Source organism: Esox lucius, chromosome 18 (assembly GCF_011004845.1).
Source record: "Esox lucius isolate fEsoLuc1 chromosome 18, fEsoLuc1.pri, whole genome shotgun sequence".
In the NCBI taxonomy this organism is placed as follows: Eukaryota; Metazoa; Chordata; class Actinopteri; order Esociformes; family Esocidae; genus Esox; species Esox lucius.
The window spans coordinates 3,197,036-3,210,612 of NC_047586.1; the positions used below are offsets into that span (position 1 = coordinate 3,197,036).

The 13,577-nt window shown below is 45.4% G+C and overlaps 1 protein-coding gene across 1 annotated transcript in view; it reads right to left on the reverse strand.

The window, feature by feature from the left end:
- The window catches only part of pdzrn4 (PDZ domain containing ring finger 4), a 43,115-nt gene that overhangs the window by 16,381 nt on the left and 13,157 nt on the right, over positions 1–13,577 (reverse strand). Inside the window, exon 2 of the mRNA XM_013138556.4 lies at positions 379–629. Coding sequence (XP_012994010.2) covers positions 379–629 — 251 coding nt within the window. The remainder of the gene's footprint in view (positions 1–378; positions 630–13,577) is intronic.

Consider the following 13,577-nt stretch of genomic DNA (forward strand, 5'->3'; position numbering starts at 1 on the left):
GGGGGACTAAGGTTAGAGTTAGGGTTAGATGTCTGGTACAGGGGGACTAGGGTTAGAGTTAGGGTTAGATGTCTGGTACAGGGGGACTAGGGTTAGGGTTAGATGTCTGGTACAGGGGGACTAAGGTTAGAGTTAGGGTTAGATGTCTGGTACAGGGGGACTAGGGTTAGAGTTAGGGTTAGATGTCTGGTACAGGGGGACTAAGGTTAGGGTTAGATGTCTGGTACAGCGGGACTAGGGTTAGAGTTAGGGTTAGATGTCTGGTACAGGGGGACTAAGGTTAGAGTTAGGGTTAGATGTCTGGTACAGGGGGACTAAGGTTAGGGTTAGATGTCTGGTACAGGGGGACTAAGGTTAGGGTTAGGGTTAGTCTCTCACCTATCTGAGAGCAGGAAAGGGCAGATGTCCGGTACAGGGGGAGTGGCCGGTCTCAGCTTTGCCAGGGCCATGATGTGTTCGAAGGTGATGTCCGTCTGCGTGCACACATCCACCACGTGCACTTCCTGTATCGTCTGGGCGTGGGCGGGGAGGTTGCCGTGGCGACGGAGCACCTGCACCATAATGGGGTCCCTCCTGATGTCCTCCGACGCCTCATGGCGACCGGCCTTGGTGTAGTCCCTGGCATTCACCTGCAGGGCCGCGACAAGGAAGAGTCCCACAGCTGAGTACATTTACATTTTCAGATGTCGTCCGCAGTGTCCCGACACAAACAGCACGAAGCCGGGCTGAAGATATTCCCGCTCTAACACGGCAAAAAACGCTGCTTCCTGTTTGCACCACCTCCGCAAATCATGATTCATACCCAACGGCAAACTGACACACTGACTCCATCCACATAAAAGAAGAACAGATCCCCGGGGACCAAGAGCTCAGTAATGATCCCTTAGAGCCTGTATGAGGAAGAGAAAAGCCAGACAGTTTTTAAAGGGCACCTGCTGTCCATCCAGGCTAAGGGGAGGAAATGGGGGGGGGGGGGGGCAGCCAGGGTGGGAGGCCTCGTCCCGCCAGTTGGGGGGGTCCAAGCACAGGGTCTCCGCTGTGGGTCGGGTCAGCACACTGTGGTTGCCAGACTAAATGGTTGGGCCTCTCGGTGGAGAGTGCGCTCCTGTCAGACATCATCCTGACACCTGTCATATAACTTGCAAGAAGCCTACCTCTTACACACACACACACACACCCACACACACACACACACACAAAAATACACATGCTTGTCTGCGGTAACACATACACTGGTGGTCTGCAGTCATCCGTGACCTCAAAAAACACTGGTTATCCAATTACTGGCCATCTTCACGCCGCGGATGTCAAGTTCACACTAAATCAATCACATTCTCACATTGATTTTTTGACGTTTACTTTGCTTTTGTGGACGGTCCTGACAGATTTTCACGAATTATTCCTTGCATCATCTCTGCATCACTGCTGAATGTGCGTAAGCACTCACAAACACACACACACACACACACACACCTCCCACACTTCTCGCTGAGCGACCCCGTTCTGTCCCTGGTTATCCTCTGTGGTGCTTGTCTCCCCTGGATCTCATTACAGAGTTAAATAGAGCGCACGGCCATGTATCTATTTCTGCTTATGCTGTATGAATAAATCTAATCTCATTCATTAATAAAACGATTCATTCAGTTCCAGGCCATTGACCACTTGAGTGACACAGAATTGTGTGTGTGTGTGCGTGTGTGTGTGCGAGTGTGCGTGTAAGTGAAAGCATACGTGTGTTGTGTTGGTGTGTATGTGTGTGTCTGTGTGTGTTTGTGTGTGTAAGCGAATGCATATGCGTGGTGTATTGGTGTGTATGTGTCTGTGTGTACGTGTTTGTGTGTGTGTGTGTGTGTGAGTGTGTGTGTGTGTGAGTTTATAACAGATTTGGCCCAGAGAGAGCAAGAGCTGTTCAGGATGTCCCATGGGTGTCCACAGCCTAACCACAGCACATTAAAACAGCTAGCTACTAAGTTACTAAATACTGAACAAAAAAACTGAAAACTGAAGGAGTTTGCTACTAAGTTACTAAATACTGAAGGAAAAAAACACTGAAAACGAAAGGTGCTAGCTACAAAGTTACTAAATACTGTAAAACCCAATGTTGACCCACGGTCAGCACCCAGCCAAGACAAAACAAAACAGAAACAGCTAGCTAACTGCTAATATATTAGCTGATGATTAACTTAGCAGAGACTGGATTGGACCTGAACTAGACACACTGTAACAGATCCTGACAAGAATCAACAGAATTAAGACTAAACAACAAAACGTTAATAACCAAAATGTGTGATGGCTTCATCTATAACTGGGCTTTGAAGAACCACAGTGTGGATTCAAGGACTGACCCCCAAAGACAACTTTTTGTACACATATTTAACCAGTTTTGGGTAGGTCAGTAGACTAAGTTCATAAAGCGTTTATACAATGCCCTCTGTAAGTATTGCAACAGCAAAAGTACTACTTCAAATAGTTCAAATTGCTAGAAGGTTAAAGTATATATAATTTTTTTTATTTGTATTTGAATTTGTGCACATGTTATATTCAACATTTTAAAATGCGTAAAAGAGATGTTAATGTCAAGTCTTGATTCGAGTCTGTGCGTTTGCCTTTTGATTCTTCTATTGTGTCTGTCAACATGAGGACCAAAGAGGTGTCCATGAAAGTCAAGGAAGCCATTGGGGATCATCATTAAAAACAGGGTCACCCCAGTTAAGCTCAAAAATCACTAATAGCCTGGAAGGCCGAGGAAGACCTTCACATTGGACAACCGATGAATGCTCAGGATAATGAGGAAAACACCCAAAACAGCCTGGACACCCAAGGAAGACCTTTACATTGGATGAACAAAGAATTTAGATTATAATGAGGAAAACACCCAAAACAGCCTGGACACCCAAGGAAGACCTTTCCATTGGATGAACAAAGAATTTAGATTATAATGAGGGAAACAACCCTGACAGCCACTCCCATCCGAAGAAGACTTCACCAGCAGAACTATAGAGGCTGCACAGTAAAGAGCTAAAACAATAGTTAGCCTCAAATACGGTTATACTATAAAGACCTGAACGTGACAAACATTCAGGGCCAAAAGTGTAAAGTTAAAGCTTTTCAGTTGCTTTATATTGAATTGAAGGCAAAAATAGAGGTAGAAAAATGCAAATTGACCTTTGTAAGTATGATGGATTACAATTGCTTCCTGAAGTATGTGTTTGTTCTATTCATAGCGCATCTATGATATTGTGATGTGGTGGGAAGACATTTATATCTGACACTAATGCTTTTTCTATGGAAGCTTTTTTTCTCATGAAGGCAGAATGGCTTCCAATTATGCTCGACCTGAAACATGCACACTACGCCAAACTCTCTATTACAGGCTGTTCACTGGGGTGGTGTATATGTTCACTATACTATAACCATAGTCCTCTTTAAGTAAAGGTTATTGAAGTCAATACAGCAACGCCCCATAGACCTTTTTGTGTTCACACCAGTACCTCCTGTCTCAGAAGACGCTGCCCTGTAAAGGTCACATGATAGTGGGATTAGAGGTTAAAGGGCTGTCCATGTATTGCCACATATTGATCATGAGCCTCAAACTCATCCTGCTCAATGTCAACTCTGAATAATCCCAGTCTACACCAAGTGAACCCTTGATTAACTCTGCTTACCTTGATTTTCCAAACTTAACCTACTAGGCCAAATATAAAACATGGGGATCATCCAGGGGATTTATTTAAATTTAACTGAAATGTATTTTTATGTATTGGTTGAATGTATTTATTAAATATATGAACTATATCTGAATACATTAATACCACTAATTCTGTAATGTAAGCATATATTTGTGCGCATAAAGGTAAATATAAGCCTCTGTAATTTGTACATACAGTATGTTAACCTGGGATACTCTACTACCGCCGGAGACACTGTGGTTTACTCCTATACCAACCCTTGATATATTACACATGATGACATTGACACCCAAGCGGAGAATATGATTGAATAAAAAACAGAAATGTGTCTGTCAAAGCCAACCTTTGGCTTGACCCTTTTCAGCAATGTCTCACTGGCCGCTTGAATTATGATCCACTAACATAACTAAATGGTGTTGCCTCTCGTCGATAGAAAAAGGTGAGATAAGTCGTGCCTTGTGTGTGTGTGTCTTTGTGTGTGTCTGTGTGTGTGTCTGTGTGTGTGTGTGTCTGTGTGCATGTGCATGTCTGTGTGTGTGTGTCTGTGTGTGTGTGTGTCTGTGTGTGTGTGTCTGTGTGTGTGTCACTGAGATAAGAACTTGATAGAAAGCTCTGGGGCTCGGCAGCTACAACAGACAGATAGCACATCTTTGTGAGATAATGGAAACCAGCACGCAATACACACACACTATGGACACACATAAAGACACACACACACACACACATGCAGAAACCAACACACACAGAGGATAAACTCGAATCACTTAAATCCGGAGCGAGTGAAAGAGGACTGCCCGTTGTTTTGAGAGACCCAGTTTCACTTCATACTGTTAGCATCCCTGCTATGGCAGAAATGACAATGGACCAGATCACAACAAGAAAGCCTGGCAGTTTCCTCTGGAGAACAGGCTGGCCTATTCAACACCGTCCACGCGCTTCTCTTCTCCCGGAAAGATTACGCCTGCCTCCCAAATGGCCCCTTCGTCTTATAACAGTGTGCTACCTTTGACCAGGCTGACTGAATAGGTCCCCACTTGGGCTGTGTGCTCTCCTCAACAGACAGCAAACGCACGACAGCACTCAACCAAGTTGATCTCTGGGCACCCTGATTCAATTGGATCGAATTGAAGTTTGGCTTTGGCATTTCTAATAATGGAAATCCAGCGTGCAACGAACATAGAAGTGGAACGATAGATTCTATTTCTACAGTGATGGAGTAAGCTCAGCTGGCAAGTGCCAAACAATCTCCAAACCTAATTTACTCTACGCTCCTAGAGCAAGTGATTGAGAAAGCCTCTCATCTCATCTGACTGGGGTTGTCTGCTATTTGAAATGTCTAATTTAAATAATAACAGTGCCTTCACAATATATTGCAAACTGGACAGGGAAAGATGATGGCTTCATAAATCAGTACGATGGGCAGTGTGGTGGACAGATTGATGTGACTGTAGAACTGGATGGGAGAAGTGTACCTTGCAGCTGATGGGGAAATTCTGTTAGAACACAGACAAAGAACACGAAGAACACAAAGAACATAAAGAACACAAAGAGCACGAAGAACATGAAGAGCACAAAGAGCATAAATACCACAGAGAACACAAAGAACATGAAAAACATGGTAGCTCATATTAAAGACCTAAAGTGAATTATTCCATAGACCAGCCCTGATTTTGTCAGGAGAATCATATTTCATAATTTCCCAAAATGTCATTGTTACCACCCACTAACTGGTACTAGTGGGCTCTGTCTGGGTAAAAGGGCTTTGGGGGAACCAGCATTTGGGAATTTATACTTTCTTCAAAGCTAATGGAGCTTCTCTTAGTGCCAGTGAAGGGAAATGGACGACGCTGTGAGCAGGCACATCCGAGACCACCACTGATTTATATAATTCACAGTCATTATATCAATTTCTCCTAGAGAGCCATGGCTCTGACCACCTTTGCTGAAATCATTGTATTTAGCACCTCACTCATCTCCTGCTTCACTTCATGAAGGTGTGAGAGGAAATGCAAAGTGCATTTGGGCTAACTGTGAGTGTGTTTAGGTGTTTGTGTGTGTCTGTGTGTATGTGCATGTGTGTGTTTGGGTGTCTGCGGGAGTTGACAGCCTTAAGGTTTCTCCTCATCTCTCTACAGTAAGCCTCTATCAGTCTTCTTTGAATACCCACAGGTAACCCAGTACACTGGGAGAGGTGTACTGAGTAAAAAATGCTCTGGAAAAGAGTCTGCTCAAATGCTCTGGAAACAAAGCGTCTGCTCAAATGCTCTGGAAAAAAAGTGTTGGCTCAATTACCTAAATGTTAATAAGTTGTCGCTTAAAGGTTAAGAAATCGCATCCGTAGAAAGCTATGGAACCAGCAATGCTATAGCCTACAGAGACAGGCAAAGTCTTCTTCTGTCTTAATCCATTCTACACTTCCAGTAACAATTCACTTCCTGGACATCCTGGAGTGTTAGCATGCAATAGCTCCTGTACTTCCCAGTAACACCACGTTTGGCTGGAGACTGCTAACTATATGCTGTTTGCTGTGTGCTGTTTTCCATTTCTTATAAGCATCGGACCGATTAATCAAAGTGACATGTTATTAATGAGAGGCAATTAGAGTTTTAACCAATGATTATCAGAGAGAAGACGAATGGATGAGGAATGTGTTTGGTGGGGAGGGAGGCAGCTGAACCAATGGGAGAAACCAACCACGGGGTAGAAGAAAATGTACTCTGCGTGAAGCCAGTTTCACAATCCAACAGCAGATCCACAGGGCGTGTGCGCGTGTGTGTGTCTGTGCATTTCTGTGTGTGTGCGTCCGTGTGCTACAAATGAGTCTGTGTTCATGTGTGTTGGCGAGTGTCCTTCACGATAACATTATACTGCTCCTCATCCATAACAACAGAAAATAATGAATTTGTTCTGCAATCAAAATAAACACGAAAACATGAAAAAGACTAGATGTGTCTCCTGCCTGGCTGGACTGCAGTGAAGAACATCTAACCACATCACCAGATCACCAGATCACCAGATAACCACATCACCAGATCACCACATCACCAGATCACCACATCACCACATCACCACATCACCAGATCACCAGAACATGAAGGGAATTAGAGCCAGCGGCGATGGGACGTCCACTGACGACACTTTCTCACTCACTGCTTTCCTCCTCTATGCTGGATTAGAGAACATAGCGGTTGTTTTGAGTCAGAGGTGGAACTGCATTGAAACGGTCAAATCTCAACATCCCCCGGTGTTTTCCAAAAGAGAACATTACACTCTAAGAAATAAAGTTATTTCTAGAACCTGAAGGGTTCTTTAGCTGTCCCTGTCGAAGGACCTTCAGAAGAACTCTCTTCGGTACCAGTTAGAACCCTATTAGAACCCTTTACAGGGAGGAATCTACATGGACGTCCGCCTTTAAATGTGTGGAGGAGTACTTTGAAAACCCCCCGAACCCCCCATTAAACACTGGAATGTGAGATGTAATCTGCACCCCAATTAAACTCACCGATATCATCACTATTTGGTTTAATCATCTCCCATTTGAGTGTAATTTTTCTCTTCATATACTACACTTCTACGTTCTGACTTTGTAATGTGAACAGCACGGGGGTGGCAGCGAGCCAAAGATCAGAAAAGCCATTGCTCACCTTTTGGACAGCACCAGCATTCTCAAACGTTTCTGAAAGAAATATAGCTGACACGATTCTTTTGTTTCATATATATACTACTTTTCAAAGAGGAATGTCAGTTCTACAGAGGATATTTATAACATAATATTTTTTTCCAAAACATTGTACCCTGTTAGGCAGAACGTCAACCAGATATGTTGATATTTTAGCAGTCTTTACATTGCAGTGGTACAAACTGTTCACAAAAGACACGCTTTAGCTAACGGGTTGAGAGGCAGTTTGTCAGCTGAGCTTAAGAGATTATCTGCTTAATATTTCAAGTAGTATGCTGAAAAGTAATCACCATTCAAGCCAGATAGCTGGATAGCCGACCAGTAGTGGAATGAGAGTGTGTGTAAGGGATGTCTGTTATAATGACATACCTTGTCTGTTGAGAGTGTGTGTAAAGGATGTCTGTTGTAATGACATACCTTGTCTGTTGAGAGAGTGTGTAAAGGATGTCTGTTGTAATGACATACCTTGTCTGTTGAGAGTGTGTGTAAAGGATGTCTGTTGTAATGACATACCTTGTCTGTTGAGAGTGTGTGTAAAGGATGTCTGTTGTAATGACATACCTTGTCTGTTGAGAGTGTGTAATGGATGTCTGTTGTAATGACATACCTTGTCTGTTGAGAGTGTGTGTAAGGGATGTCTGTTGTAATGACATACCTTGTCTGTTGAGAGTGTGTGTAATGGATGTCTGTTGTAATGACATACCTTGTCTGTTGAGACTGTGTGTAAAGGATGTCTGTTGTAATGACATACCTTGTCTGTTGAGACTGTGTGTAAAGGATGTCTGTTGTAATGACATACCTTGTCTGTTGAGAGTGTGTGTAATGGATGTCTGTTGTAATGACATACCTTGTCTGTTGAGACTGTGTGTAAAGGATGTCTGTTGTAATGACATACCTTGTCTGTTGAGAGTGTGTGTAATGGATGTCTGTTGTAATGACATACCTTGTCTGTTGAGACTGTGTGTAAAGGATGTCTGTTGTAATGACATACCTTGTCTGTTGAGACTGTGTGTAAAGGATGTCTGTTGTAATGACATACCTTGTCTGTTGAGAGTGTGTGTAATGGATGTCTGTTGTAATGACATATGTTGTGAAGCAAATTAGTCTCTCCTTTACACAATTTCTCTCAACCCCACCCCCCCACCCCCCCATCCCCCCAACAACCCAAATTGATCAAGCCAGTTTCAGAAACAGTACATCAGACACACAGACAGAGAGGCTGCTGGGTAGAGAACAGAGAGAGTCAGAGTGAGCCAGGACTGATGGGAAAACGGGCAGACGGAGTGTGTGATTAGGAGTCGACCGTCTATCACAGCCATCCACACATCCGAGGAGCCCCACTGATGTAAGACAAGGAAATCTGAAAGGAATAAATACATAAATAATGGAAATTCAAAGGTTAATATCTGTTGGAGAACACACATCATCTCATTTCGGCATCATCTCCTTGAATAGAGGAAAGGGAGAGGGCGAAGGCTAGTTCTGTCAAAATAATGGGAAGGAACAAACACGTCTAAAATGGTAGCCTGTGCCCTATTACAACTGGGCCTATTGCACTGCAGTCAAAAGCAGTGTGCTATTTAGGGAATAGGGTGTGATTTGGGACAGTAAAAAGTTTCCTTCATTCCTCCTTCACAATTACACGAATGCTCTGCGATCCTGATTAGAAAGCAGGGAATGTGAATCATTTCTGATTTCTCTTGTAGTCTGTCTTTCAGTTTCGGGAGTCTTAGACATTCAATGACTAAAATGTAAATGAGGGTCTCTGGGTTGCTCGACGCCGCAGCTAAGCACCAATACTGTAATCAGGACGCACACATACACACAAACACTACACACACACACACACACACACACAATCACCACACACACACACCAATAAGACGCACATACACATCCATACACACCCACAGCCTCTTGTAATGGAAGAGATAGTAATTTCTACAAACAAATGTTTGTAGGAACTATCACAGCATGAATAATGTGTTTGGGTTTGGTAAGATTGCCTATCATGGCAATGTGTCTGCATCTTGACAGGTTTGCTGTGCATTGTGGGATTGTTGACGTGCAGTACGCTGCTTGTTGTTACCTTCCGGGCTACCTGCCAAACTTTTTTGAATTTTTGAATTTATATTTAGAATTAATATTTAGAATTAATATTTTGAATTTATTTTGGAATTTATATAAACTACTTGGTTAAATTCTACTTTATTTTTATCTTTTGACCTTTTACCCAACTTTTCTACACTGGGACGCTATTTGGACATAATTAACGGAACTACTCACCCCTGAACACCCGAAGCTAAGTACCATTACTATGCCTTATTGTAATTGTTGTTACAACTATCGTCTTCAGTTAAAGATAGCAGAGTTAGAGGCTCGGATTCAGACGCAAATGTCAGGCAAGGATTGTGTTAGTGTAGAAATGAGAAAAACTGCATCTGTGTCACCAGGTAGAAACGATAGTTTTGTTGGCCCCTCGGCACAGCTCCTGCAGCCGGGCATGAACTTTCTCTTAGTCAATGGAAAGAAATGCCGTCGACCAATTAAACCTGAGTCGTTGCTAAATCCAACTGAGACTTTCAACAGGTTTTCCCCACTGGAGTCGGAGTCAAGGCCCGAGCCGTCTTCGGAGGGGAATGATCAGCAGGCATTTTTTACCGGTGGCCCGGAAAAACTGAAAAGTTTAATCATTGGCGATTCCATTACCCGCAGTATTAGACTAAAGAAAAAGCCGGCGATCGTACACTGTTTACCGGGGGGCAGAGCCACCAACGTAGCCGCAAATCTGGGGTTGGTGCTAGCAAAGTCTAAAACTGGCAAGTATAGAGAGTACAGAGATATTGTTATTCACGTTGGCACCAACGATGTTAGGATGAAACAGTCAGAGGTTACGAAGCAGAACATTGCATCAGCGTGTAAACTAGCTAGAAAGATGTGTCGGCATCGAGTAATTTTCTTTGGCCCCCTCCCAGCTAGGGGTGGTGACGAGCTCTACAGCAGACTTGTGCAACTCAATCGCTGGCTGAAAACGGAGTTCTGCCCGTCGCAGGAGGTAGAGTTTGTAGATAACTGGCTCTCTTTTTGGGACTCTCCCAGAAATAGGGCCAGACCTGATCTACTGCAGAGCGATGGACTCCATCCTAGCTTGAGTGGTGCTCTTTTATAAAGGAACATTGACAGGAGTCTCACTGCTATAGCCTCACCATGAGATGCAGGTCAGGCCAGCCTGTTGGCATTTTGGAGTCTGTCGATAGCATAGCCAGGGTAGTTAGTACAGTTTTACCTATTGCCACTGTGACTTGTTCCAGGCTGAGAAAAGTTAAACAAGGTAGTGCTAACAATAGCAACCTTACTAAGATAAAGCCTTCCTCCACCTCGGTCAAAAATAAAAATGACTGTATCACCTCGCATCTCAAAATGGGACTCCTAAATGTTAGATCCCTTGCTCCAAAGGCAGTTGCAGTATAGTTGAAGTATTTTACAGTGTGTGTGTTTTGTCTAATTTATACAGAGACACACACAAAGAGACATACACACACACACACACACACACCCTCTTGCCATCCGACCAGCCGTTCACACATCATGCACAAATTACGCGGTTTCCGTCGCAGCGGGGTTCAAAACGTGTTGTGTTTGCGACGTACTGCATGCTCCTGAGGAGGCTGGGAGGTTGGTTGGCAAGCGGACTGGTTTGTGTGTCTGTTTCTCTGGTGTCTTTGGCTTTCAGTTCCGGCTGCCGGCTATTAAAGGGAACGTTTCCGTGTTTGGCACAGAACAGCGTTCACGGTGAAAATGCTACACACTGTACGTCAGCTCTAACTGAAATTGCCTTCACAAGACCCGTGGCAGATTGAATCCCTCTCTCTCTCTATCTCTGCTTCTCTCACGTTCTTTGTCTCCGTGTTACACATCATTGTTGGACAGCTGATATTCCTTGGTTTGCGACGAGTCCACCTGGCTCTTGTCAGCGGTGGTGAAACAAATAAATCTCTGTCCCGGACAGACCTGTGCAACTGTTTCCAGGATGTCTGAGACATCGTTTCTCATTCCAGCCATTGTCTTCTGGTTCCAAACAGAATGAACAGGACTTTGGCTCCTGCTGAAACATCAAGCTCAGTGATGCCTCACGTACATTCCCGTCATGTGACATACATCCAGGAAATGTGTGAGACGGGGGACGGGGGGTTGTTCATTTATTAGTCATGGACAGTACACATAATACGTGCTCAGAGCATCATGGGAAATGCTTACTTGCTGGTTTGAGTAAAACATTTAGCTGTAAGTAGAAGCTCAAAGGATGAAACTGGATTAAATATGTAGTTGAAATAATTAATTACGACACAGAAATGCACTGAAACGAGTTGAAGTATTTTACATGTCCGCCGCGGGGAGACGTGAGTGATAAATTAGACAAGTGTGTGTGTTTTGTTTGTGTGTGTGTGTGAGACACATGAGTGCATCTGTGATTGCCTGCTTGTGTCTTTTTCACACCCTCCTCCTCCCCCGCTGCCCTCCCTCCCTCCCCTCGGCTGTGTCCCCCGTCTAGATTTATATCCTGATAGAGTAATGGATGGGTTCGGATCGGGTCGGTGCCAGGTTCTCCGTTGTGCCCCGACCCTCCCTGTCATTGCTCTTTCATTCATCTCCCCGCTGCCATTCATCTCCCCGCTGCCACCAGTGTCCTCCCGATCAGCCTCGACCACAACACACCAGTGTCCTCCCTGTCAGCCTCGGCCACAACACAGCAGTGTCCTCCCTGTCAGCCTCGGCCACAACACAGCAGTGTTCTCCCTGTCAGCCTCGGCCACAACACAGCAGTGTCCTCCCTGTCAGCCTCGACCACAACACAGCAGTGTCCTCCCTGTCAGCCTCGACCACAACACAGCAGTGTCCTCCCTGTCAGCCTCGGCCACAACACAGCAGTGTCCTCCCTGTCAGCCTCGGCCACAACACAGCAGTGTCCTTCCTGTCAGCCTCGGCCACAACACAGCAGTGTCCTCCCTGTCAGCCTCGGCCACAACACAGCAGTGTCCTTCCTGTCAGCCTCGGCCACAACACACCAGTGTCCTCCCTGTCAGCCTCGGCCACAACACAGCAGTGTCCTCCCTGTCAGCCTCGGCCACAACACAGCAGTGTCCTCCCTGTCAGCCTCGGCCACAACACAGCAGTGTCCTCCCTGTCAGCCTCGGCGACAACACAGCAGTGTCCTCCCTGTCAGCCTCGGCCACAACACAGCAGTGTCCTCCCTGTCAGCCTCGGCCACAACACAGCAGTGTCCTCCCTGTCAGCCTCGGCCACAACACAGCAGTGTCCTTCCTGTCAGCCTCGGCCACAACACAGCAGTGTCCTCCCTGTCAGCCTCGGCCACAACACACCAGTGTCTCTGAATTACGCCTCAGAGAGTCAGCGATTAGCTCCGCTTTAGTCACTCAGTCTGGGGTTCAGGCGAAGGGCAGCTAGCCCTCTACCATAATCCTGTGGGTTGGAAAGGAATGGAAGGAGGAGGTGGAGCAATAGGAGGATAGAGTGATCGAGAGGTGGAGGAGGATGGAGATGGAGGAGGTAGAAGTGGATGGGTGTAGGGAGAATGGAGGTGTAGCGATGGAGCTGGTGGATGAAGTGGAGAGATGGAAGAGAGAGGAGCTGGAGGGAGGGAGGGGTTGGATAGCTGGAGGGAGGGGCTGTTGTTGTTTTGGGGATGGTGGAAGAGGGTGGAGAGATGGGGGTGTTTGAGAGAGGGAAACATGGAAGAAGTGGAGATGGTGAGAGGGAGATGGAGAGGAGGAGGAGTTAGAGAGGTGGAGTTAGAGAGGTGGAGTTAGAGAGGTGGAGTTAGAGAGGTGGGGGGGGAGTTAAAGAGGTGGAGAGGTGGAGTTAGAGAGGTGGAGTTAGAGAGATGGAGTTAGAGAGGTGGAGTTAGAGAGGTGGAGTTAGAGAGGTGGAGAGGTGGAGTTAGAGAGGTGGAGTTAGAGAGGTGGAGAGGTGGAGAGGTGGAGTTAGAGAGGTGGAGTTAGAGAGGTGGAGTTAGGGAGTTAGAGAGGTGGAGTTAGAGAGGTGGAGTTAGAGAGGTGGAGAGCATTTATTTTCTTTAAAAATGAATGACAGTTAGAACTTCTGGAACTGTTCAACCAGAAATGGACATGTGATCTCAGGTCCTGGATGGCTGAGGATGATTCTGGGCAGGACGGACTGCCCTACTGGCC